Consider the following 25,526-nt stretch of genomic DNA (forward strand, 5'->3'; position numbering starts at 1 on the left):
TTTGGTACGTGGTGCATTCGGCTTTTGTGGGGGTGTCCTCTGCTCCCACAGCAAATGTCCTCAGCTAGAGCTAAAGAGCTGTAGTCCCCCATCCAGATGCACAGATGCATCATTGCCCTGTTGGAATGGACTTTGTTGCTCTATTGCTATTAGCCAAGACTGCCCACAGACTGACTCTCTCTTCCTCCATCCCAATCCTCCTACATGTCATCTGCTGCATCTTCTGACTGCATGCCTCATTCCACTTCTCAGCCCTCCCACAAATAACACATAACAAAACAACTGCGTTTTTTTGTCTTCATTCCCCGAGACTGTATCCAATCCACTGCTCTGGCATCTCGGAAAATATTAAAACAAAACTAGGGCCACTTTTGATGATCTCTGTTTATTTCCTGCAGATATACAGTTTCATAATATCCTCCTTGTGTTTTAACAAATAAAAAACATCCTGAACGTTCTATTATTAGTTTAGCAGCGTGGATTTCCTGGAGCCTAACTCAGTAGTTAGCCGATGCACCCTCGCTTTATTCCCACACCTAATTCTTGCTGGACTCATCTGTGTTTTCCATTTCCGTCGGCCCACAAATCACTCTCATATATCATCAGCTGACAAGGTGATGCGCTCCGCTGCTCCACAACTTCCCAGAGTGCCTGCATGGGTTAAGCAATGAGCAAAGGCAGTGGCAGGCATGCAAAGACAAAATGCAGAGGGAGAACCATACTTGTTTTTTTTTAGTTTGTCCAAATTGATAAATTGCTCTGTCAGTGGAGTTACACATGCATGTCTGCTTGTGTTGGCTGCCAGCTAATGTTATTTTATCCACATTGTGATGCCTTTATTGAAAAATTCAAGCTACAGTTAAGATTAAGCAGCTCATTAGTGCAATAATTTATGGTATGCTAGTAGTAGAGTGTCTGTAGTACATTTTTTTTAATACTAAATAGTATTGCATAATGTTCTAATAGCATACATAAATGTGACTGTGCCTCTTATCAGAGAGTGACCTGCTGCATATAAATGAAATTCATTCCATTTATATGCTGAACTAAAAAGGCTGCATTTGTCAGTATGTCTCAGCTCTGTGGAGGTTTTGCAGCAGCAGTTTCGTGCCCTCGAAATCTTTGCAAGCAGTTCATAAAATAAAACAAAGGATTTGTGTGACTTTTTCCTTTATTCTGCTTTCTTGAAAAATCTGTTATTAATGTATCCTGACTCTTATAACCACTCACTATTTGAATTGCTGAAGCAAGGACATGAGAGAAGATGGATGTTTTGTCTGTGCTGTGCAACAGTCCAAAACAGCATATTGACAGTGCTTGTGAAAAAAAAAAGTTGAGTCATAACTTAAAAGAGAAAAAATCTCTTTGCCACCGTGTAGGCGGTGCAGGCACAAAGCAGCCACGTTAGATTTTACGAACACACAACCCACTTTAACTTTTTGGCCAAATTTGGAGCTGCCAAAAAATCCTGCTCTTGTCAGTTAGTTCTAAATATTTTGTAAGATTTTGGAAGAGTCCCATTGGAAAAGAAATACGTGTCTGCGTAGAGGCCTCTGCATTTCATGACAACAAACTGCTGAACGGTTTTTTTAGAGATATGTCTGACAGATTTATTTAAATATTTTTTATTACAAGCCAACAGCTTATAGGCCAACAAGTAATTTATAATAATTGAAATTCCCGCAAACATTTATTTATTTATTTATTTTTTGGTGGGGGCAAATACGCAAGTCGTTTTTTGTCATTACCCCATGGCAGTGTCCTTGTGATGCTGCTCCCAAGGGACCCGCGGAGGTTTAAAATGACAGTTCACTTTTCTCTGCGCGCAGCTACACACAGACACACACACACCCGCCTCCTCAGAAGCGGCTCTCGGTTGGTCCACCAGCCGGTCAGTCTTCATCCTTCCCTTGTGCTGGTGATGTTGTGTGTGTGTGTGTGCGAGTCCCGAGTGGAGCAGCGGAGCTACTCGGACAGCGACAATGAAGACGGTGACGGGAATGAAGACGGCGCAGACGGGCTCAAACATATGACCGCCATTCGTTCTCCCACCAAAACCAGCGAGCTTTGTGGTTTCTGCGCGGATCCTTAAAACTTCCAAAGCCAATTAGCGGTACCTATTTTCGGCTTTTCAGTGGATATTTCATCTTGCCCATAAATGGAGGTCCCTCAAAGGGAAAAACTGAGTTGAGGTCTTTCACGTTGTGCGTGTGCGAGACGCTGAACGGACCCTGCTGTTGCGTAAAGCCCCCGTGCTTCCAGTTTGGAGAGTTGGAGGAGAGCGGAGTGCTTCTCTTTGGTTAGGATGAATAACTCAAAGAATCAAAGGGTAAGGTTCGCTGTTTTGCTTACTGTGGAAAGGCTGACAGCGATTGCCTTGATGGAATTGAAATTGTTGTTTGTATAGCCCAGTTACACTCTGGCTTGACCCACATGACCGTACACGAGCCCTAAAGAAGAAGCCCGTGTTGATAACGTGATGCTTACTCTGCCAGAATGCCATCAGAATATCGAATGAGCCTATCTTGAATCAATAAGCTGTTCTTTTGTTAAAATCACAACTTTTCCAACATCGCTCTTTCTGGTGCCATGATTTTAAACGTGTTGAAGAATATTGAAATAATAAACACTGTATGTACCAAAGTAAACAGTGATTGGCAGTAAGTAGAAGTTTACAAATGATCATAAGATTGTGCTACAAGTCCATAACTGGTAGGCGTTCGGCCATGGGAACAGTTATTATTAAAATAACAACATTTCCCAAGGGCTCAATGACCTGTTCATTAGTAAAAGCAATACATCACTTGTTTTTATTTGGGGGGTTTTTTGTATAATGATACTGTGTGTACTATTACTAGGGCTGGCAACTCAATATATTATTGTGGCAACACAGTGGCATCACCCAGCCTCTCAGAGTGAGAGAAACATGACAACTGTGAGACTGACTGCAGTAATGACTTACTTCTCCCAGTCATCAACCTTTCCCTTCACTTGTGAACAAATCTTTCCTGAATGGCTCGAGTTGGCAGGACAGAATTAGCCACACTTATAAACTTAACATGGGCTTTGAGAATGCCCTCACATGTGAATGTTTTCACATCTCTGTAAAAAAAAGACTGGTGTGGACTCCATGCCATACACAGTGTGTATATATAGATATATATATATATTTTTTTTCTGTTTTAGTTCACCATGCTTTCCACACAGACTAAGCCGTAGGGAAAATAAAATAACACATGGAGTATGAGTACCAAAAAAGCTTTTCTCAGTATCCTATACTTTAAGTACAGAGAGCCAGGCACACTCAGGCTGGTAAGACCACTTGATGTCAATGTATGCATCAACAAAACAGAGGCATTGTTCTCTCTTCATGGCCTCACTTTGGTTACGTGAAAAGTTGCTTCCTTTTGTCTGTGTGTGTGTGTGTGAGAGAGTGTGTGTTTAGATTTTCATTTCAAAGGTCACCTGCATCACTCATATCTGGATTGAAAGAACAAGACCGATGTGATCTTTCCACTCTTGACATCCTTCTGTGTGTGTCTGTGCACACACAGTGCATATAAAGCTCAAAGCAGTATGTGTTCATTTTGTCCTGACTACTGTTACAGCCACAGCCATCTCTGATCATTAGCACTGAAAAGGTCACAGATATGTCAGAGTTCTTCCTTAGTGCCCACGTGGCACCGTCAATGCACAGAGTTCATGCTGATTGTTTCATTATTGTTATTAATGTTGTAAATAATGTTGTTAATCTTTTATGGATGTTGCTATTTGATGTACAGTTTTATATGCTGATCTTAAACAGATTCTTCTTGCTTTGAAGTGCATATCGTGTTGTGCTTTTCAGCGCCTTTGCTCTTATACAAGGAGGAAAAAATTCAGCATCCTGTGCAATTTCCCTAGCCGAGGAATCTTTGGGCCCTTGTCTTACGATCAATAACCACTTACTGCAGAGGAGCTCTCTGCAGTCAAATCTCTGCCTGTCCACAGCCTTCTATATCTCCCTCTCTCGCTGTCTCTATCGAGATGTGAATCTCCAGTGTCTCTTCTGGTTGTATCTGCCTGCCTTTCCTTTTCCACTTCCCTCCCAGTCCTCATTCACCTTTGCAGTCACATGTTATTTCCTTGCTGGCCTGTCTCTGGATTGCTGTGCGCCTGCAGTAGAGGTCATTCGGTTTCCAGTGCTGATATTGTCCATTGCTTTTTCGCTATAGGAGGTGAGGCTGCAAGAGAGAAAAACAGGGGGGAACTGCAGTCCATTACTCTGTGTACTCCATAGTACGACAGCAGTTGTGGAGTAGTGTGTGTGTGTGTGTGTGTGTGTGTGTGTGTGTGTGTGTGAGAGAGAGAGAGAGTAAACCTCTCTCATTGAGCTTCTTGTCTAAGAAATTGTAAGAAAAATGAGCCACTTATACCGTACTCCACCACGATATTGCCTTGCCGCCCACCCAATTATAGATCTTTTAACTCCAACTCATTCATATACACCCTTTCTCTCTCTCCCGGGGTTTCTTACTTTCCCACAGTCTTCTTGCCAGCTTCAGTCCTCCTCTCTGGCTTTCGCATTCTGGCTTCATTGCCCAAACGAACGCTAAACAAAGCAACTTCTAAATCTGGCTCAACGTGCCATGGCAGCACTCTCTTAGTAAGTTTCATTCCAAATTTAATTGCTTCACAAGTGCCCCAGAATGAAAGAAGAAGAGGCAAACGCAAGAAAATAGATCAGACTAGATTGATCCACAGCCACATACCTGTGTAGTCTAAGAATCACATTGGAAGGCGTGTATTTTTGTTACACAATAGACAGGTGGTTCAGTGTGATCATGCAGATGAAGTAGATGAGGACAAGTGTGATGGACAATCATAAGTAAGGCAGGTAAACAAAGAGACAGACAATTAAGGAAGGGTGATAACCACACGATGCAGAAAGAGATTGTCAGGATTGATGGTCATTGAGGAAAGAGCTAAATCCCAGACAGCTCATCAGACAAGCTCATCAGACAAGTGGATCAGAGTCAGGCCCAATCCACGTCCATCTATCACGTCTGTCTAAGGAAACAGATGCTGATCTGTCAGCCGTTTACACATCCCTACCTGACAGGCCATCTTCTTCCTGCTACTAGAGGTAAACCAATGGATTTTCATATGCCAATATAATAACAGCTTGTAGCCAATTAATTGATCTTTTTTCCCCCTTAGAATCTGAGAGAAGCTTGATATTCTGAGCAAACACAGCCTGTCTGTCTTTTATGCAGAGGCAGCATGTTTTCAGTAGAGCAGCTGTTTGCTTTCACCATTATAGCTCGCTAATGACATACCATAACCAGGTATAAATTATGTACCTGAAGGTGCAAAATGGCAGCTTACTGTGTACGGAGCCTCATTGCGAAATGGTGATGCTCACAGATACATGTACACAGAGGTCACATAACTAAGTTGAGAACGAGAGCTTGATGATTCATGGGAGAGGACGAGCTTGTCTTATCAGGTTTGTTTGTCTTCTTTTTTCTCTGCATCTACGCAGTCAGTCAATTCTTTGGTTATGTTTGCTCAGAGGAATTGCTCTTGTGGTGCTGATGGGGCTGCAAAATGAGCACAAGCATACACAATAGATATGTGGAGATCACATGCGATGGATAATCCATCTTTCATCCCGTTCCCATGAGCCTCTGATGAAATGCTAGCACGGCTGTATAGAATCGATAGTAATAATAATATGAAAGATTTAGACTCCCTCGCTCACAAAAAGTAAACACATTCTCCCCATACATCGTGCCGCTCACAAGATATTGCGAGCTACAATGAAATCTTGCAGACATGTTGTGTCTGTGTGCCTCACACGTGTGACAGAGGATAGAAAATATTGGATTTTGCTCAGCAAGTAATATGGAAAAAGGATGGGCACACATGCTTACTAATTTTGAAATGTCCTGCTACTATCAGCTGTGTAATGTATTTAAATGCATGTATTTGTCTCTCTGTACGAGGGTTTCTGTGGACTGGAGTAGAGCCTCCATAAATACTTTAGCCTTGAGCAGTGAGTGACCCGTGACCTCTGTCTTTTTACAGCTTAACCAGTTCTGATATTTTTAGATATACTGGGCCAATAGCCAACTATGTTCCCTAAGTTTGAATTATCAAGTTAATGTTTACGTTTCAGTGTTTAAAACCATATTTTACTCTAAACAAGACAGGAAACCTTTCTCAGATGGAGATCTGTGAGCAATTTACAGTTGAAACCAATTGCAGTGGTTACTAAGGAACTTCCATCACTTCTTCTTTAACTTGGATGAATACCAGCACAAGTGGCTGTCTGGTATTTTATCAAAGGTCTTTAAGCAGTGAGCGTGGCCACGTCCTCTTTTTCTGGCAGCTGTGGCTCATGATGTAGAGCAGGTTGTCCTCTGAGTAGTGGTCTGATCACCGGCTCATCATGTGTGTATAAGAATGTGTGACTGTACCTTGCAGCAGCATGCACTCTGTGATGTCAATAAGACTGGAAAAGCATCATTATTATCAGTTTCAAGTGAGCTAAAATGTTTCTGAATTGTCTGTGCACATTGAGAATAGTGCACCTAACCTTTCCAGATAAATGCCTGCTGACAGGATGTGAGGACAAATGGGATTCAACGTGAGCACTAATGTAGGAGCCTGGGAAACACAGTCCAGCCCGACTTGTGTGTGTGCGTCTCAGCGTGCGTTTACTTCCAGTAGATTTACATGTCAGCAGAAAAAGGCCGTACAATGTTCTGTTCAAGTTAAATAAATTGTCGAATTGTCTGTCTCCTTGTGGATTCTCTCTTTGAAGATAAATGGTTGAGTAAATGACTGAGTTTTTTCACTACTTTCGTGTGTATGGATGTAAATACGAACACCTCGCCACACCACTAGTCTGTTGAAGATGTTCTGTACGGCAGAGATAAGAAGCGCACGTGGACACGCGCGCATTTGCCGCGATTAATTATGCTCCTCGTGCTCTTGTTCTTTTCGCTTTTCAATCTCAGTTGCCCTTATCCGCCTTCTTGCCTTCCCGACTCATTTTCTCACTGTCTGTCACTAAACTGACACACATTTGTGTGCACACATGCACAGGGAGACTCCAAGGGTTAATGTGGACCATTAGAAACCAGAGCAGACTGTAAGTGCTGTAAAGTGGCGCACAGGCAGGCTCGTGGACTGTAAGTGGCTCTCACTTTACATGTGTTTCCCATGACACATGACATTGATATGACTTTCATTAATCAAGCCACTGAAACAAATACTGCTTTTACTATCTGTGATACCTCCCTTAGCGTTTGGATCTTGGAGTGTGGCTCTTTCAGAATGCTGTTAATTAAGGATACCTCATAACCTATTTATTTATATATTACAGTAGATAGTAAAGGCAGGTAGATCATAGTGCCTCTTTTTATCATCTTAAAAGCTAGAGTCAGCCCCTGCACACTGACAAATGCACACACAGCTCCCAGCCTCATCTGTCCCCTTTTTTTGGTCATTTCACCCTCAGGGCAAAGAGCCAGGGTCAGTGTAGTGATATCTAGTTCTTCTCTAAGTCAGCTCAGTAATCCAGCAGCTTCATGAATATTATAATGAACTCATTTCAGAGCTCTTGCTCGTCGATAGTGGTTCACGGACACACATACACATATACGGGAGGACACATTTGTTCTGCCTTGTTAGCACGTCTTCTTCTTTATCTTTCTAGTTTATAAAACCTACGTGGCGAATAAAAAGTATCACCTCCCCTACACCGGATCTCACATGGGCCAGGCGCATGAGGTTATATACACATGCAGGCATATAGTCTAAATAAGTAGAGGGCTAGAAGCATTCACTTTTCAGATTTACCCACATTAGTATGGTCTTGGCCCCGCATGCATAAAACTCAACTGAATCACCCCGTGCGTGTCTGCTGTACAGGAAAGAGAGCGCAAGACAACAGGGGGGAGTGTTTGTCAGGCTTAAATGCTAGTTAGGCCAGCTGAGCTAATTAGCCCAGATTTCCTCGTCCTGATTCAGAGAAGGAAAGCTCTGGATTACTGAGTGTGTATCTCCAAAAATGTGCAAGGCTGTTGAAACTCGAGGGATTTGCAAAAGTCAGCTAATGAGAGCTTCACAATTCACTTCGAGTGTTTTGATTGGTTTCTAATAGTGAGATAACTAGTCACCCCTCACCCACGCTGAGGATGAAAAGAAGCTTAATGGTATGGGACCCAGCAGGAGGTGCCTCTCTCTTTCAGTAACCTGCTACTGTGACCTCTTGGCCTTCTAAACTCTCCCTTTGTGCCTTTAAGCTGCTCCTCATTTGCCATTTGTCCCAGTGACCCCCACCCACCCCCAGATGAATACTCCATCCTGTGACCTCATAAACATTACAGCCATACAATATTTCCATCTCATGACAGACTGAAGGGCGTCGTAGAAAGGTTGAAAAAACGAAACACCCGATTCAAGTAAATCATGTAATACTGTTGACCAGACAAAGCACACGTGAAAAAAGAGGGCAAATATTTTAGCCTGTCAACCTGAAAATGTGAACATCACATCTAGGTCCTGTCCTTGCGTCCTCCTCCTTTTCTCACACCCATCCAGGGTGTGAGGTAATGTGTCATTCTGAGAGCCATCAGTCAGCATAACAAATGTGCACGCACACGCCAAAGTTCTTAGGAGATTCAGATGAATGTTTTTCAAGGGAAAGTGTTGTGTCACCTTCCTCGCTCAGGCCCTTCACAGCCATATATTAGCTTGAGCGCTAAGTAACACAAGGCAAGGCAAGGCAAGTTTATTTGTATAGCACAATTCAACAACAAGGTGATTCAAAGTGCTTTACAGAGACATTAGAAACAAGAACAAATAAAAAGCATGATTTAAAATTGATTAAAACACAGCCAACTTCCGTTCACAGACTAACGCTTCTCTTCAAACCTCAACTTCAGGTGATGGGAAACGAACAGGCTCTGAAAACACGTGAAAAATTCCTGCACGGTGCGGATTAAAATGTCACGTCGTTCTTTTTTTTTTTTCTTTTGCCTCATGTGGGTCTGTTAAAGGGATTAAATCCCTTTTCCTGTTTCACCCCACTTCGATATGTACTGGCAGAGGCCTCTCGTTGAAAGACACCAGAGTGGTCTTTGATCATTTGCTTAAAAAGACCTGCGTCAAACCAATTCCTCTTTCCAACCCCTTTTTTTCTCATTCTCTGCCCGGGTCTTTGGTTTACAGGAAAAGCCAGCTCGGTTAATAATAATGTGTCAACTTAATAGTCAGTGGCTGTTTCAACATGCAGTGCACAACACTTGCTGTGTTGATAAGGTGTCCCTGATGCAGTTACAATTTTTGCTGAGTGTGTGTGCTTTTTTGTAATTTGTTAACTGCTTCCTGCAGCTGCCAGACAGTTCAGTCAGCCAATTACTATCATTAGGGTTCCTCTGTGACTATTTGATCGGAAAGAAGGCTTCTTGGTCTGTCCCCTAATTCTAAACATGCAGATTGTGTTTTCTTCATTTTATTGAAGCACTACCCAAGAATATGATTATTACCCTAACAACAGAAGTTTTTTCGTAATGTTTTTGTAGCACTGCTTTTAGATTTGGGCTTATGAATCTAAACGGATTTACAATCTGCTCATTTGTGTCGGGACATGGCATTATTTCGTGTTTTGAATGCGCCCCACTTTGTTCCCTCTGGTCCTGACGAAGTGAAATAGAAGAGAAGCAGGAGGGGGTGCTGCTGTTATTAGTGTTCTTGTGTTGCCGATATTCATAACAAAGTACCCCGCGTGATGAATGTATATCTGTTTTTCCAGCCCGCGGTTATTTACGAGTCTGGTCTGGAAACTGTGTGAGGTTTTTCACAAATCTATACTGTGCAGGCCTGTTACTTACATGCTGGGAGACCACACACACACGCATGCTGTAGATACACTGTCCAACATGCAGGTGCACATATATATCCAGCTGTTATCACCACCTATATGCTGACTTTTAAATAATGCAATCCCGGGTTTAGTGTGCACAGCCATGTAAGAGCAGTCGACCTCTAGAGTCTCTATAAATTGCTGAATGATCACTGCTTGGCAGACTCTGAGCTCCCTGCACTCTCTTGAACTTCCAAACAAATTTGTTTTATAGCCCAAAATTCACTCCAACGTTGTTCTCCTTAGGGCAGGTTGCCAAAAAAACAAGTACACTTGCAAGTACAGAATGCACCGATAGAACAAATACACACTGATGCGCCTGCATTTGGTTCTTTGCATACAAAGCAGGCATATGCCTGCAGCTTAAAACGTGATTTAGGACACAGGCGTATGCATATCATTTCTTTCTTTAGCACTTTCTTCTCTGGCTCCACCCAGTCTGCGCAGGGACCCAGCTGCAGTATAACATACTGCCTTTGTGTGAGAACAGCTGGCTGCAAAGTCACTTGGACACGGTCTCACACACAGACGCAGTGCTCACGCAGATACGCATGTAGTTTTGCGTGCGAGCAGAGATGAAACGGTCTCTGCTGTTTGGCAAATAATTGGATGCATAAGCTTTTGGGAAGAGAGGGAGTTCGTGGTGATTAAGCTATAAGAGCAACCCCATAACAAATCACCTCTGTGATGACATCAGCATGTTGGCACCTAGACCTGCATACACTGGCGCATTTTGCCTCAAGTGAGCGCCCAGGGAATGAGTAAGTGTTAAGTGCGTCCTGCCAATGGAACAGGCTTGGACTGCTTTGTAGCCAGCTTCACTGTCATAAAAGCAGCATACACTCCACCCATTTCTGCTTCTCTATCTTTCACGACCAGTGCCAAACCAGTTCCCTTCGGTGTTGTTGTGCTCTGGCTTCCCTGCACCAGCTGGACTCTGAAAGACTGTCTGATGAATGCAGTCATTGTTTTTCAGTGGTTTAGGTTTGGTTTTGGGATTGTTTTTTGGAGGGTTTTTTTCCTGTCTGCTCCTAATCTTACTCCAGTCTACATGTTATGTAAACAGTCATACATATGTGCATGGGATGCATTTTTCATGTGCACTGGTATTTGTCTGTACACAAATATAACAGTGGAGTCTGCTATTACTGCCTTCTGGTTCCCTAACATCCCAACACACTTCCTTTTATGCATTTATCCACAGTCTAGCCATTCTGCTTCCTCAATTTTTTAAACTCCTTTCTCCCTATGTCTGTATCCTCCTTCTGAGTTTTCATTCTCTCAACTGATTTGCTATTGATTTTTTTTTTTTTACTTCTCTTCATTCATCTCTTACTTTTTTCTTCTTCTTTTTTTTAACCCTGTCAGCTGTCTCCATCCTTAGCATAGCTTACAGCCATGCTCTGGGTGTGGGAGAGGAAGAGGGTAAGCAAGAGGGAAAGTAGCGGAAGAGGGTGGAGAGGAAGGCGAGGCACATAGTTGTGGCTGGCTAATTGAAAGCCAGCAGTTTGGTCAGTAAAGTCCCAACGTATGGGAGTGGTCAGGAATTTGCTAGCCTGGGTTTTGTGTGGATGTGTGTGTGTGTGTGTAATAAATCCAGAGCACATTTGTGTCAGTATGAAAGTCTGTGGCCATAAAGATTGACAGATTGTGGGTGTTTTTGTGAGTGCCTGCACAATACCATTTCCCTGTTTGTGTGTGTGTTTCAGTCCTGCTGATGCTATTGTTCACAGTTATCATCACCACCTCTTTTAAATCTGCCTCTTTCCCTTTTCTGCTAACCTTTTTTTCTTTTTCCAGTCAGCTGTGGTGTTCGTTCACAAAGAGTTAAGAGTCAGCAAAGAAAGGAAAGGTGGTATGGTTCAGTGGTCTTAAGAGAAATCATTCTTTGTACTGGTGAAGGATACTCGTTCCATCCCAGTTTACACAATCGCCTTTGTGTACTCTTATCCCCTTACAGGGTGAGGCGAGCAGGAGGACAATATTTACTGCTGGTATCCTCGTTGATTTCTGTGGTATATACTACATGTTTCAGACATCCCACGCTTCACTGTGAACATGCTAGGGATGCAGTAATCTAACAAGACTACAGGGTCCACATTACAGCCACGCTGGCAGCTCTGTGAGTCTGCACGTGGGCAGAGCGGTCACTGAATATTAGCATTAGCGCTCTAACACACTGACAGTTAGATATGCTCAATATATGTGCATAGCGTTTTAGCATAATTAAGCAGAGGGATTCATGCTGTTACCTGTGAAAATTCTTCCCGACCTAGTATTAACTGTTCATCCTGCCCTGCGTGACTTTCACCCACAGGCTGTTTGAATTATTATGTAATAACCCTAACCCCTAGGTCTAATCCCACGCTTTAACTACGACCGTCTGGCCTGTGTAGAGATAGAGGTTAGAGGTCAAGGGTCAGCGATCTGAACAGGAAAGGCTATTCACGCAGAACAGCACATCGTAAACAAACCATTACACACCATCTGCAGGGGCGTCAAATCCCGGAGCAGCGCGTGTGTCTTTGCTTGTTTGTGTAGGTGTGCATGTTGGTGTCTCTGTGATCACACCCACAGACACGCAAGTGAGGATCAACACAGCCAGACGGGGACAGAGAGGTGACAGAAAGTGACCATCTGGTAGCCAGTGAGGCATCAAATTACCTTCTGAAAGGTTACATTAGCATTATGCATATACTGTGTGTGCCATAATGACACTTTTAAATAGTTCCATTATCGAACAATTATCTGCAACCCAGCAGAGTTACAATGTGAGGAAAAACAATTTGTGGTTTAAATGAAATATTTAGACAGGAAGGACGGCCATGAAATTTTCCACAGATGATTTGATGAACCCTGTAAACATCACTGATAACCAAATCTATCTACAAAGGGCTAGCAGCAGGTCACACTTTACTCTTACCTTTATTAAATGTCTTATCATCTGGAGGACAGATTAGCACATTCATGATGAATCCTGTTGTTTTGAACATGGAGTGTTTTCCTCTAATACCGCAATCAGATTGATTTCTGTGGTTTTGAGAAAAATGTGTCACCCACTAGAGCCAGCAGCTTTGTGTGGCTGGATACATAATTCTGGTGCGCATATTTATGTCTCCCTTGGGGTAATTTTTAATCACTCTGGTGATTCCCTTGATGTTTTGTCTGGTGTATAACAAGTAAAAATTCCTATTTATGTACTCAGGTTGACTAAATGCTACAACACTAAATGATTTCCCATCTGTTTCAGCTTTGCTTTGCATCAGGCTCTTTGTCTTTTCCTCTCCGCACATCAGCAAATATGAGCGTCTTAAACTGAGATGCATTACACAGCAAACTTTATGCTTTCTTAGGGTTGGCATGCTGGTAGCATTTAGCCCCGAGCACCACTAAACCTCACAGAGCTTCTAACATTGTTGCTACACATACCTTTACAACATCTAAATGGCCAACCTCTTAATTATGCGATTTTCTTCCTTTAACCATTAAGCTTTGAAAAGACTCTCATGTCTTCATTCATGTTTGTTCTTTTTTCCCTCTTCACCCCTGCTCATTCACAGAGCTTTCTGCTTAATTACATCTACAGCAGAGTTGTTATATAAACAAGCACCTTTTTCCTCTTGCCAAATCTTTGTCTCTTTAGCTGCCACTTTTGTTTTCCATCAACCCTTCAGTTTTTCATCATCTTCCTCACCGGGATCCTTTGTACCTAACCTTTTAAAAATATAATCACATTTTTTGTTACTTTTCTCAATTCTTGCAGTTCCCCTTCAAAGTTTCCTCTCCTCTCGTCCTCCACCCACACCTTTCACCCTGTCAACACATATCTCCTCCTTTTGTCTCTGTTCCTCTTTTCTGCTGTTTTCCTCAAGATTCTCCCTGTTTCCTCTGACGGCTCCGCTTCCCGTCTGTGTCTTTGCTTGATGCTCAGCATGCCCTGCATCCCTGTCGCCTAACCACCCTTCCTTCATCTTCGTTCTTTCTTCTGTCCGTCCTGCCATCATCACAGGCAGTCAGAAATGCCCACTGGTCTAACACCTGCCGCTCTGAACACACAGCGCATGTGAGCTTACGAGGTTGTGTTTGTCCACGCCTCTGAGTATTTATGAAAGATCATGAAAAGAAAATGTCGATTCGTTATGGCATGTGTGTATGCCTGTGTTGTTAAGTGTTGAACTCAGTCTGTTTTTTTGTACCCTACTGGCCTGACGTAGAGCCAGACTTCTGGATTAGACGTGGATCTAGGCTGCTTGAATTCTATTCTGAGATCCCCAGAAGGAAAAGCCTGTTAAATTAGCAGCTATAAATACAGGACTTCCTCCCAGCAGGTCACTCTAAGACCTACTGCACCGACATGGACAATTTCTTTGCTCCCTATGCATGTACAGAACTGAACACCCCCCCCCCCCCCCAAAAGCATGTTTACACTGAGTAGGAGATGCTCTGTATCTCATTGTACAACTGTATAGTGACAATAAAGGCATTCTATTCTATTCTATGTGTGAGTGTGTGTCTTTATGGGAGTGTATGCATTCTTGAGAGCTGTCCAGGCAAGCTTACGTCTAGTGCTGCATGTGTGGTTTGTGGCATTACTGCTAACAAGGACACTGGCCTTTCACTCTTTAAGAGTCACTCCAAATTTCTTTTTTCCTTTTTTTTGCTTTACCCATATAACATAAAAAAGATGCAGTAATTTTATCACTAACTTACTCATTGCCTGCATTCACATATAACCTGTAACCTATGATAAATAAGTGAAATGTCTACATTAGGCATCTCAAGCATCAAGAACACTTGGTATCATGGAAAGTTTGGCATAAAATGTCACATTTTACTGCAAATTCTTTTGTTTTTCACATGCATTTTAATGCCAAGTATAGTATTGTGCAAATGTCTTGAGCCACTCCCTTTTTAAAGTGGTCCTGGGCAATAGTTCCTTCAGCTATTTGTTTATTTTCAATCAATTTTCAATGTTAATATTTTGTTATATCTCTTCATGGGACAACACTGAAGATATGTAAAGTAGTCAGTGTACAGCTTGTATAACAGTGTAAATTTGCTGTCCCCTCTAAATAACTCAACACGCAGCCGTTATTGCCTAAACCGCTGCAAAGTAAATGCTCATGAAACAGTGCTTGACCTTGAAAATTAAAATTTCCTCTTGTACCTCATAGTCATCCAGTTGATAACTGTTATGTTTATACTGTTGTTATAATTTGATCACCTTGATTTTTCAAGAGTGCTGTAATTGTTTTTGGGGCAGTAAAAGCGTTCATTTAATGATGGAGGCTATTTGTTTAGCCACGTTGTGTTTAACAGCTGCAGTGTAGATTGTGCATGACTCTAGAGTGATCATTATCTCACTGCTGTGCCTGATAGTTCTTCTGTTAGAGTGTTTCTGTGGAGAAATCTCACATTCATCCCTTTTTAATGTGATATCCTGTTACTGTAGCAAGTAAGGAGAAAGTACTGCTGGAGCGCTTATGACAGACAGTGTTTTTGGTGGTTTCTTCTAGGCAAGGAGTTATTTAATTCATGTATGATTTATAATTTCTAGTATAGCTTTCACCACCATGCAGAAACAATGTGGTCATATCCTAAGAAGCATTTCTTTCAGTGCAGCGGTTAATCACACAAAACCTCAGGTTGTAGTGCAGTCCAGCGAGAATCTGCGTCCAAATGTAAACTTTCCCATTGAAATCAAATTCATTCCCCTCCTGCTGGCTCTCTGCTGAACAAAAGTGACTTATTCTTAAAGAGAGAAAGAGAGAGAGAGAGCCAGGTAGAAAGGAGAAAGAGCATGTGGAGGACAAGAAAGAAAAGCCGATTGAGGACGGTGGAGTGGAACGGATGGGGTCTAAGAGGAGGTGAATTATAAAAGCTTAAATGAAAAGAATAAAAAATTCATAGGAATCAGACAGAGAGAGAAGATAAATGAGTAATATTGGAGTAGCGGAGAAAGGACGAGGCATTTATCAGGCAGAGAGCGCTCGGAGCATTAGAGGTTATATTTGAGGACAGCGGATTCTTGTTAATGTATCGCCGGAGATGGCGAGCAGACACGCTCTCACACATGTGCTTCAGCAGTCAGGGAGAGGTTGAACACCATCTGCTCAACAATAAAAAAAATAATAATAATAATGATAATAACAGATTGTTTTCAGTTTAAAGATAACCTTACTGTTCTATACTTCTTAACTGGAATTTACACAAATGCTTTTGCAGGCCGGGTGGATTAGCATGAACCCTTAAGCTTAGTCAAACTTTTCTTTTCCTTGAGCTTCGTTTGAATCCTGCGTTTATTTTTGTGTTTGTGAATACTTGTGAGTACTGTATATCTACATTGTGTTTTCATTTCTGAGCAAAGTTAAAGTTTGGGGGTTTATTTTGTTTTCGTTTTTTTACTACACCCATGTGACAGGTTTCTTAAAGCACATTGGCTAGATTTAGTTTGATAGCGCAGTGCTGTTTTTTCTTTAGGAAATCTGTTTGAAATCAGTTTAAAATTGCAAAGTACGCATGTGCACATTTGAGTATCTGGGGGTATCTTCGGGACACAGACTTTCAGCATTTGACGGCTTCATTCTTTATCTCCCAACTTGAGAGTTACCGCTCCGTCTGTGTGAGTGTATGCCAAGTGACTTTGCACTAAATGATTCAACATGGACGTGTCTGCTCAGCAGGGGTGTGGGCTCATTGTTAAGAGGGCTAAAGGCCATGCACACACATACACAAACTAATGCAAACAGACTCTTTGCTTGAAGTTGTCATTTCTAACCCTTTTTGTGCCTTTATTTCTCCCAAAACATCATTTTTTAAAATGTCTTATCAGTGAGAAGTGAATCTATTGTGTACCTCACTTTCAAATGGGTCTTCATTACTCATAAATGCCTGTTGTCCCGCTCTCGTCTTTGCAGGACAGCGACATTCAGAAGAAGATTGATCATGAGATCCGAATGCGTGATGGAGCCTGCAAGCTGCTGGCTGCCTGCTCCCAAAAAGACCAGGCTTTGGAAGCGGCAAAGAGTCTACAGACATGCAGCACCCGTATCATGGCCTACATGTCAGAACTGCAGAGGATGAAGGAGGCTCAGGTCATGCAGAAAGTCACACGCAGATCATCAGATGCAGGGCCGATGGGCGACAGGCTCCCATGTAAAGGAAAAGTCGCCATCTCAGGTGAGAAATAGACAAAAGCGTTTATTTCTGAGAGAAAAGTGATAGGAGAAGGTTCAGGGCGGAAATTTTCCCAGCATTTTGGAAGATTTTGAGAAAGCTTTTAAAGTTATTTAATCATTTAAATGTGGCACTGTTGTTGCCAAGAGACTGTGACCAGCAGTAAAAGGAGGAAATGGATCAAATTTAAGCTTCCTCTTATTACTGTAATTTAATGCTGAGCTGCTCTCATCAGCCTTTAATAGCGGATGTTTCATTTTTAAATTACTTTGTACTTTCTGACTTGCTGCTGTCCACCACATTGATGAAAGCTCACTCTGGAGATCAAGACAGTCAGATCAAATTTTACTGTCATCTTGTCTACTTGTAGAATGCAATGTAAGTAAACAAAGACATTTTGAAAAGCATTATTGTAATGATTTACACATTCACCCAGCAAGCGAATGATCCGTGGTTCGGTCACGGGATGTGGCACAAATGCCTTTGCAGTTGCATCAGGAAGGGTAAAAATCTGCCAAATTAAGCATGCGGTGCTACTTGCTATGGTGACGCTTTGTGAATAAGGGAGCAGCCAAAAGAAGCTTATTGAGATTCTTAAGAATAAAAATCCTCCATATTTTTACTCTTAAACTCTGTGACAATAAATTGCATTATTCCCAGTAAACCGGGTCTTCATGCAGCCCCTCGGTTCATCAGTTCAGTTCTGTCTGGAACAAGTTATTTTAGCTCCTGTCGCTTTAAGGCTCCCTGCCATAAAATTCCACATTATTCCAACTGGCAGTCCCTCATAAATTGAAGATTTGAACAGCAGGCGAACTTTCTGTGCACGTTTGGAGCTGTGAGATGACCGCATTAGCGACATCCTCTTTCTTTTAATTCATTTAGACCCAAAAACTTGTCTGAAGCTGAGCGCTTAGTGCAACCTGAAGTTTGCACTAGTGATTGGTGCCTTGTTTGCGACTTGGTTAATATGAGCATCCGTTGTTATTGCAGGATATTTACAGTCATGTGGCAAAGAAACTCCCATGATTCAGTAGCTTGTGGAATCACTTTTAGCAATCCTATTCTGTGTTATACAGCTATGTGTTTTTCTCCTGACAACACTTCCAAATGAGCTATACCTGTTCAGTCTTTCTCAAATTTTAAGGTTATGAACTTTGACATTTAAGATGTTAACTGTGGCCTGTAGAGTCTGAGATGCAGCTCTTAGGTATTTTCCAGTTTCTGTCATCATTGCATACTCTGACCTTGGGGTGAATTTGCTGGGACGTGCAGTCCTGGGAAGACAGTGGTTGTGTGTTAGCACACACCTGAAGGCTCCAGACCTGCAAACTGTCTAAACTTCTGTTTTCATAGAGGCATCTACACTTGCTGATGGTTAACTAATCAAGTGCATTTGATTAGTAGCACCTGACTGCTACTTATCCTCCTAATTCCTATGACAGCAGTAAGGCTATACTTTATTTTTCACGGGACTATTGAGGGTCCTGTGAAAGCTTTCTTTTTCACATGACTATAAAGAAAGGCACAATTGGTCCTCTGTTGTCTAATCTTCAGCCTGTTGTCTTTACAGATCTTCGGATCCCTCTCATGTGGAAAGACACGGAGTACTTCAAGAACAAAGGAGGTGAGAAGTCGTGTGTGTGTGTGTGTGTGTGTGAAGAAAGTCATTGATGACTTATGAATGATTTATACTTCCAGTATTTATTAATAATCAGCTTCTGTGGAAAGTAGCCCTCGGTTGCTTCCGCGGTTGTATCTGAAATCCTTGAAATAATGGGGCGGGGAGGTGTGAGATTCATTGAGACTCTAGAATGAAAATGACCTTTTATTTCTCGCTTCCGGGTGAAAACGCTTACATGGACGGATTGCGGTGTGACATTTTCTCTGCTCTGTACCCATTTTTACACCCCAGACTCCAGACAGTGTGGCAAAAATCCATCTGTACAAAGTTGCCCTTTCTCACATCCAGCACACAACAGGAGGCTCTGTGTCAGATGAATTCTCAGCACTAGAAATATGCTATTTGCTGCTTTACTCAGTGGGTTGGGTATGGACCACACACTCGCTCACTGTGATTTCTCTAGTCAGTGATCTACCCAGTTCTCACATGGGCTCAATCAGACATTAATTACTAGACTACTTACTGGGGGAGTTCACACAGTGAAGGCTGTTTAATTTCCAATTCAACTGATTCATTTAATATTGCCTAGAAACATTCAGGGGTGCAATGCATGTGCAAAAACGACTTTAGTCGCAGCTGTTAGAAATGATCTTCACAGTCATTGGGAGCTTTTTTGTTTTTTTAGCTTTATCTCTCTACTTTACTCCTGGAAGCACAACTTGACCCACTGTCCTGTCTGGATTGCTTTGCCTGCTGGCTATTACAAAGAATCACGAAGGCAATGAAGCGCTTCATTCTTAGTAGTGATGGGAGAGCTGTAAGCCAAAAACAAATAAAATCTGTGGTGCGTTTAAGGATCCACTCTAGTTTTCTGTCTTATGGAATATTCCTGTGAACCTGCTCGTATTAAATTGTCTTTGTGATAAAATTCAATAGAGCGCTGAGAATCTAACAATGGAATTTTTTTTATATTGGCCATTTTCTATCCCACCTGCTCTAGATAAATTTAATGTATGTTAACCTCCATACTGTCATTATAATAGTCTCAGTGCTCAGCCTCTCCCTTGGCAACTCGAATGAATTAATCTGCGTGACCTGTGCATGGAAATGAACTCTTGAGACAGGTAGTAGTCTCTTAACAAAGCTTAATGAGGCTGTAAGTCAAGGTCATTAAGCACACAGAGACATAAACTGAGGCAAAGTGTGTTCCTTTCTCATTTGTCCAGTCAGATTTTAGTGAGGAGTGTTGATTTCATACTTGGAATAGTAATTGCGCAATGAAGTGTGGGACATTAGGTGTCAATGTGCCGTTTACATGGAAGCGCGAGTAGAACTTACCAGTGCCAGTTATAAAGTGTTTTATGAGGAAGAAGTACAAGATTATCCCCAATATGAGGTTGTGGGGTGAAGGTGCGATCATAGGGTTCTGGGAATCTTGGGAAATTCAAATTTTCCAATCTTTTCTTTAATGTCAAGTCCTTGCTCACCTCTAGACCAATTTCAGTGCTGCTGCTATTTTTAAATTGTTTCGTGTAAGCTCGTTTTGTTCCCAGAGGCACTGGTGCCTCTTCGGTGCTCACTGGATCTCCTCTAGTGTGTAAGAGCGGCAACCCATCCACTTTTATTTTTGAAACGTGGACATCGCTCAGACGTCTCAATGGACACAGCCCTTAGGAATTTGACAAAAAAAACCCACTCATGTGCTACTCTTGAAATAATTCGGCACTTCTTTTCTTACAGAAAACTACTGTTTAGTCTCGCTGACCTTAGGCGATCATTCAAAACAACAAACTGTTCCGTCTCAAAATAGCGGCAACACTGAAATCAGTATATCAGTGTACAAGAAGGTGACCTTTAAGTGGAGATTGGTCAAATTTTGATTTTTATGGGTAGATTCCTGGAACTTTCTAATCAAACTGCTCGAGAAGAAGAGATTAGGCCTGTCTGCCCCGACTCTGTCTGCTCCATCTGTTGTAGTTTCTTTCATAATTTCTCACTGGTGTTATGGAAATGATGGTTTTCTTAGACACAAAGATTTCAGGGTTTATCTATAATCACAGTGAAACCTTCCCTAAAATATAATCTTCACATACACAAAGATTCCTGTAGTTTAGTTTCAAAATACTGTTCACTATTTCCCATGAATTCTTAGCACAGCTGACCATTAAACTGAAACCAACAGTTTAATGTTTGCTGCATTGCCATTTTGGCTCTGATTTTTAAAGTGATGCAAGTAAATGAAAGCTGCTGAAGTGTTTCAAAAATGCACTGTTATGTAGAAGTGTTTCCTCTTCTTCTCTTCTGACTTTCTACATTTTCATTCGTAGAGCTTCATCGATGTGCGGTGTTCTGCCTGTTGCAGCTGGGAGAAGAAATCTTTGATACAGACATGGTGATAGTAGACCGGACACTCACCGATATTTGCTTTGACAACACTATCGTATTGTAAGTCACCTGTCAGTCCTATAACCGAACAGCCATATAATCTGTGACCATCACAGAAGACTGTAGTAAAACCAGTAGTTTAATATTGTATCAATATGGTTTTGTAATGTTGTACATCCAAAGTTGAACAATTAGTAAATGCACTGTTTGATACACTGTAAGTACCAATGAGAGGGCGATCTATAACACCTGATTGTTAAGCCAATTTTATGTTCGGTATTTAGAATTCAAATAAATTTAGTTGGCAAGTAACTGAAAGTGCAATACAGTACAAACTACAATCGTTTTGCCAGTTCAGTTTTATTTATGTAGTGTCAAATCACAATAACAGTTGCTTCATATTGTAGGATTATCCTACAATACCCTAGAGACCTAAAGACCCTACAATAATACAGAGAAAACCCCAATAATCAGATCTCCCCCTACGAGCAAGCACTTGGCAACGGTGGGAAGGAAAAACTGCCTTTTAACATGAAGAAACCTCCAGCAGAACCAGGCTCATGAATACTGTACAACATTTTTGCCCAAAATATTATACAAGAGAGGTATAAAAGAGCACACATGAAGCACATAGGTATGTGAAAGTAAGCACTGTACTCGAGTGGATGCACTTAGTTACTCTTTTAAAATGACCCTTAAAGAGATGGTGATGATGAGCATTTTCTCTTGCAGTAGTGAAGCCAGCCCAGGTTTCGAGCTACGGGTTGAGTTGTATAGCTGCTGCTCAGAGGATGACTATTCTGCAGGCAGCACACCAAGGAAACTGGCCAGCAAGCTGAGCTCTTCACTGGGTCGATCAGCTGGGAAGAAACTCCGGGCAGCCATGGAGCCTGGACCGTGTAGTCCCGTAAGCAACGGAGGGGGAGCCCCTCTCCTGCTGCCAGTTCCCTCTGTACCGTAAGTTTAGCTTCATATAATATCTATAGTTTTTATACAAAAACAGAAAATGGATTGGAAATAACTTGTAATTTCAGAGAGCAGATATTTATTGAGACCATCGCTCACTGCAAACATGCATACTCAAACACCAAATTAAATTCTTCTCTTCACTCTTGTGTGTTGACAGGGGCCCGAAGTACCACCTCTTAGCCCACACCACACTGTCACTGTCACACGTCCAGGACAGCTTTCGCACGCATGACCTCATCATTTCAGGCAACGGTGAGTGGCAGCCACCATCAATCTGTGTCCTCGCCATCTTTCTGCTTCCTCTGCCAAATCGGCCATCTGTCTATTTTTCGTCTTTCTCGTCACCGCCTCACTTCTTCGCCCGGCATTCTGATCATTTCTTTTACACCAGCATATGGCGCAGCTATGCCTCCTCCTCTTTTCCTCCTCTGTCCTCCCACTTTCTCTGACAGGCAGCCATTGTCAAGGTCACAGTAATAAAGGCTGCGCTAGTGAGGTGACTGCTGTGTAAAGCTGTAATGATGCTGGATAACAAGGGTCCAGACCCTAACACAGACAGGCCTCTAGTGTTTTATTCATTGGCCCTGCAGCCTGCTGTAAAGTTTCACTGCCAAACTGCATGACACTCCCTGCAGCTGCCATCCTTTTATACCCCAGTGTGTGCTAAAGGGGGGACGGTGTGACGTGAGGATGCAGTGTGTGTCGGTTTGTGTGTGTGGATGCATGTTTCTGTGTGGAATTTTAATGGCATGGGAATATTTTTATTTATTTATAAGTGTTTATTTTTTCCCCATCCATCTATTCCCTCCCTGCAGAAGAGTGTTCGTACTGGCTGCCACTCTATGGTAGTATGTGTTGCCGCCTCGCAGCTCAGCCTCACTGTATGACCCAACAGATGATGAGCGGGTGCTTGAAAGTTAAGGTAAGCTGGCAAGCCTGCAAATGTGCGTTGCTGCAAACTATTCCTCCAGGGGTTGTGCTAGATTTTTTGGCATATATCCACACTTTTTATTCTTTTTCTCCCCTACCACATTCCTGTTCTCTCAATCTCATGTTGTCGTCTCTCTTTGTGTGTGTATTTTTTGCTCCTTTTTTCCATTTTTTCTTTACCTAGCAGCAGTGTGGAGGTGACCCTCAGAGTTGGACAAAAGTTCACGCCGTTCTCAAAGGAACAAACCTTTTCTGCTACTACCGGCAAGAAGATGTGGAGGCTAACGTTGAGCCAGCTTTCACTATTGGCATCAACAAGGTCAGCAAAGAAATCTGAAAGGCAGTATATTATCTCTTTGAGCTCGATCCAGCCTTAGAGAAGCAGTAGCTGCATATTTTTGGTAACACCTTAGGCATCAGAATAGATGGTAAGAAAACAAGCTTGTGGATTACCACACGTTTAAATAACAAGCTCACTGGTAGACTCTGAGCCTAAAGAGAAAATTTAGCTCTTTTCTTTGCAGCGGTTCTCAAGGTTTATTTTAAAAAGCCACCTAGAGCTGTCAGAATCGAGCTCCATTGAGTTCATGAGTACCAAACTGCGGTTGTTACCTTTTGAGGTGTGACTATAGAAACGTTCATCAGGCCTGTAAAGGCACATTTCTACTGCTCAAAGCTTTGTATACACAGGAAGACCCCTCTATCCAATTGGAAGTCATAATTCTCTCCTGCCATCATTTTTCCCTGCATCAAATAAAGATCAGTCAGCTGGCCAGTCACGCTCTGAATCATCTCATTTCCTGTGTCTTTAAGAGTCGATTCCTAGACTGCTTCACAATCTTTCTGTAGTGACGCACTCGGTCTTTTGTGTCCTCTGACCTTGAGCATGCTGATAACCTAAAGCCAAGTCAATCAGATCAGGTCTGTATAATCTTTTGTGCGGCTCACATTAGAGGAGACAGAAAGAGGGAGCGCAGCATGGCAAAGGCGTGAACAGGACAACACTGCCATCTAGTGGTCATAGTCATACCTAGCCATATTTAGAGTACAGCAAGTTATGGGAATTGGGAGTCAGAATCCTTTTGTTGGATAATTGCTGGAGGGAAATGGTTTGGAAGAGCACTAATTGGTGACTTTATTAATGAAGGCTTATTTTCAGTGGAGACTTATTCATTGAACCACACTGTACTTCCATTCGTTCCCTGTTGTAGACATTTTTGCGGTAGATGATTGTATTCTTTGCCACTCCTGTGTTTCAGGAGACCAGAATACGTGCATCAGAGAAAGACCCTCTCAGTAAAGTTCAGAATATCTGCATCAGCAACCATTACGGAGGGGAGGAGGTTACGCACACTGTGACCACAGACAGCCGCGAGGAGACACACCGCTGGATGGAAGCCTTTTGGCAACATTTCTACGATATGAGTAGGTCCTTATGTGTCATTTAAACCCGCAACATGTGGTCGTTTAACATATGTTTTAAAGGACAGCATATAGTGCCGTATATTCTCCATCTGCTGCTTGATTTGTTGATGGTGACGTTTGCCTCCAATGTACAGGCCAGTGGAAACAATGCTGTGATGACTTAATGAAAATTGAACTTCCATCGCCGCGAAAACCAGCTCCTATCACACCGAAACAAGGCTCTTTGTATCATGAAATGGGTAAGAATTCTCCTTGTGTCAAGGTGTTTTTTGGTCACTTATAACCTAATGTGAAAAATAAAGCACTGTGCCTGCATTGCATGTGGCTGTGTTGAATTTCTGTTTCTTGAGTGCACGTGCATCAAAGATGCTGTCAATTACGTTTTCCTATCCGATTTCTCAAACTCACTCTCTGCTTCACTTCTCTGTGCTCTAAATAGAAGGGTTCTTATCTCTGACGTGCTGACTAACTTGTCTTCTGTTTCTCTATTCCTCTTTTTCCTTTTCACGTTCCTTTGTATGTCATATCTATCCTTCCTCGCCATTTCCTGTTCCCCATTTCCCTTATTTCCGTGTGAAATAACGTAAAATTAATTTCATCACGCTTTTCATAAACTTTCACCGTTCATTGTAATGGTTGAATTATCTTGATGCATGAATGAAATCTTTCTTTGTTTTCCCATCACTCCTGTTTGAATGAGCGTGTATCCTTTTCCTTTTTTTGTCATGTCCATTAAAATTGCCAAACTACCAACTTTTCCCTCATCCCCGTCTCTGCTCTATCCCAACTCTCTCACCAACTTCCCTGTTGATTTTCCTAACCCTGGCAGCTCCTCTTGCCACACCCTCCTGTGAGGGTCTTCTGCTGCAGGATAACGCTGTGTCTGCTGAGATTCGTGCTCTGCTCTCATCCTATTACAACGACAGGTGAAGTAACAGGACTAGGACTCAACATGAATTGGTTTGTGGTAAATGTTGCAATCCCAAGAAGCTGGAGTCTGCATTCTGAATAGAATTATGCAGTATTGTAATCTGCATGAATTGGAAAGATGTCATGAATACACTCAAAATGTTAAAAATATCCTACAGTAATTGCTATCTT

General features: G+C 42.1%; 1 protein-coding gene across 5 annotated transcripts in view; it reads left to right on the plus strand.

Annotated features, from left to right (window-relative positions):
* Positions 1-25,526, plus strand: part of rtkna (rhotekin a) — a 53,482-nt gene that overhangs the window by 25,372 nt on the left and 2,584 nt on the right. For 2 of the 5 annotated variants that reach the window (XM_004544353.2, XM_024804465.2), the window contains exons 2-10: positions 16,834-17,095; positions 18,666-18,719; positions 21,044-21,161; positions 21,834-22,058; positions 22,228-22,322; positions 22,886-22,992; positions 23,185-23,319; positions 24,260-24,425; positions 24,560-24,664. In XM_004544353.2, coding sequence (XP_004544410.2) covers positions 16,834-17,095; positions 18,666-18,719; positions 21,044-21,161; positions 21,834-22,058; positions 22,228-22,322; positions 22,886-22,992; positions 23,185-23,319; positions 24,260-24,425; positions 24,560-24,664 — 1,267 coding nt within the window. Of the gene's footprint in view, positions 1-1,722; positions 2,330-16,833; positions 17,096-18,665; positions 18,720-21,043; positions 21,162-21,833; positions 22,059-22,227; positions 22,323-22,885; positions 22,993-23,184; positions 23,320-24,259; positions 24,426-24,559; positions 24,665-25,254; positions 25,352-25,526 lie in introns of those variants that run through there. The other 3 variants (XM_024804467.2, XM_024804466.2, XM_023155399.2) reach the window with 3 other exon arrangements.

This window comes from Maylandia zebra, linkage group LG12 (assembly GCF_041146795.1).
Source record: "Maylandia zebra isolate NMK-2024a linkage group LG12, Mzebra_GT3a, whole genome shotgun sequence".
NCBI classification, from domain to species: Eukaryota; Metazoa; Chordata; class Actinopteri; order Cichliformes; family Cichlidae; genus Maylandia; species Maylandia zebra.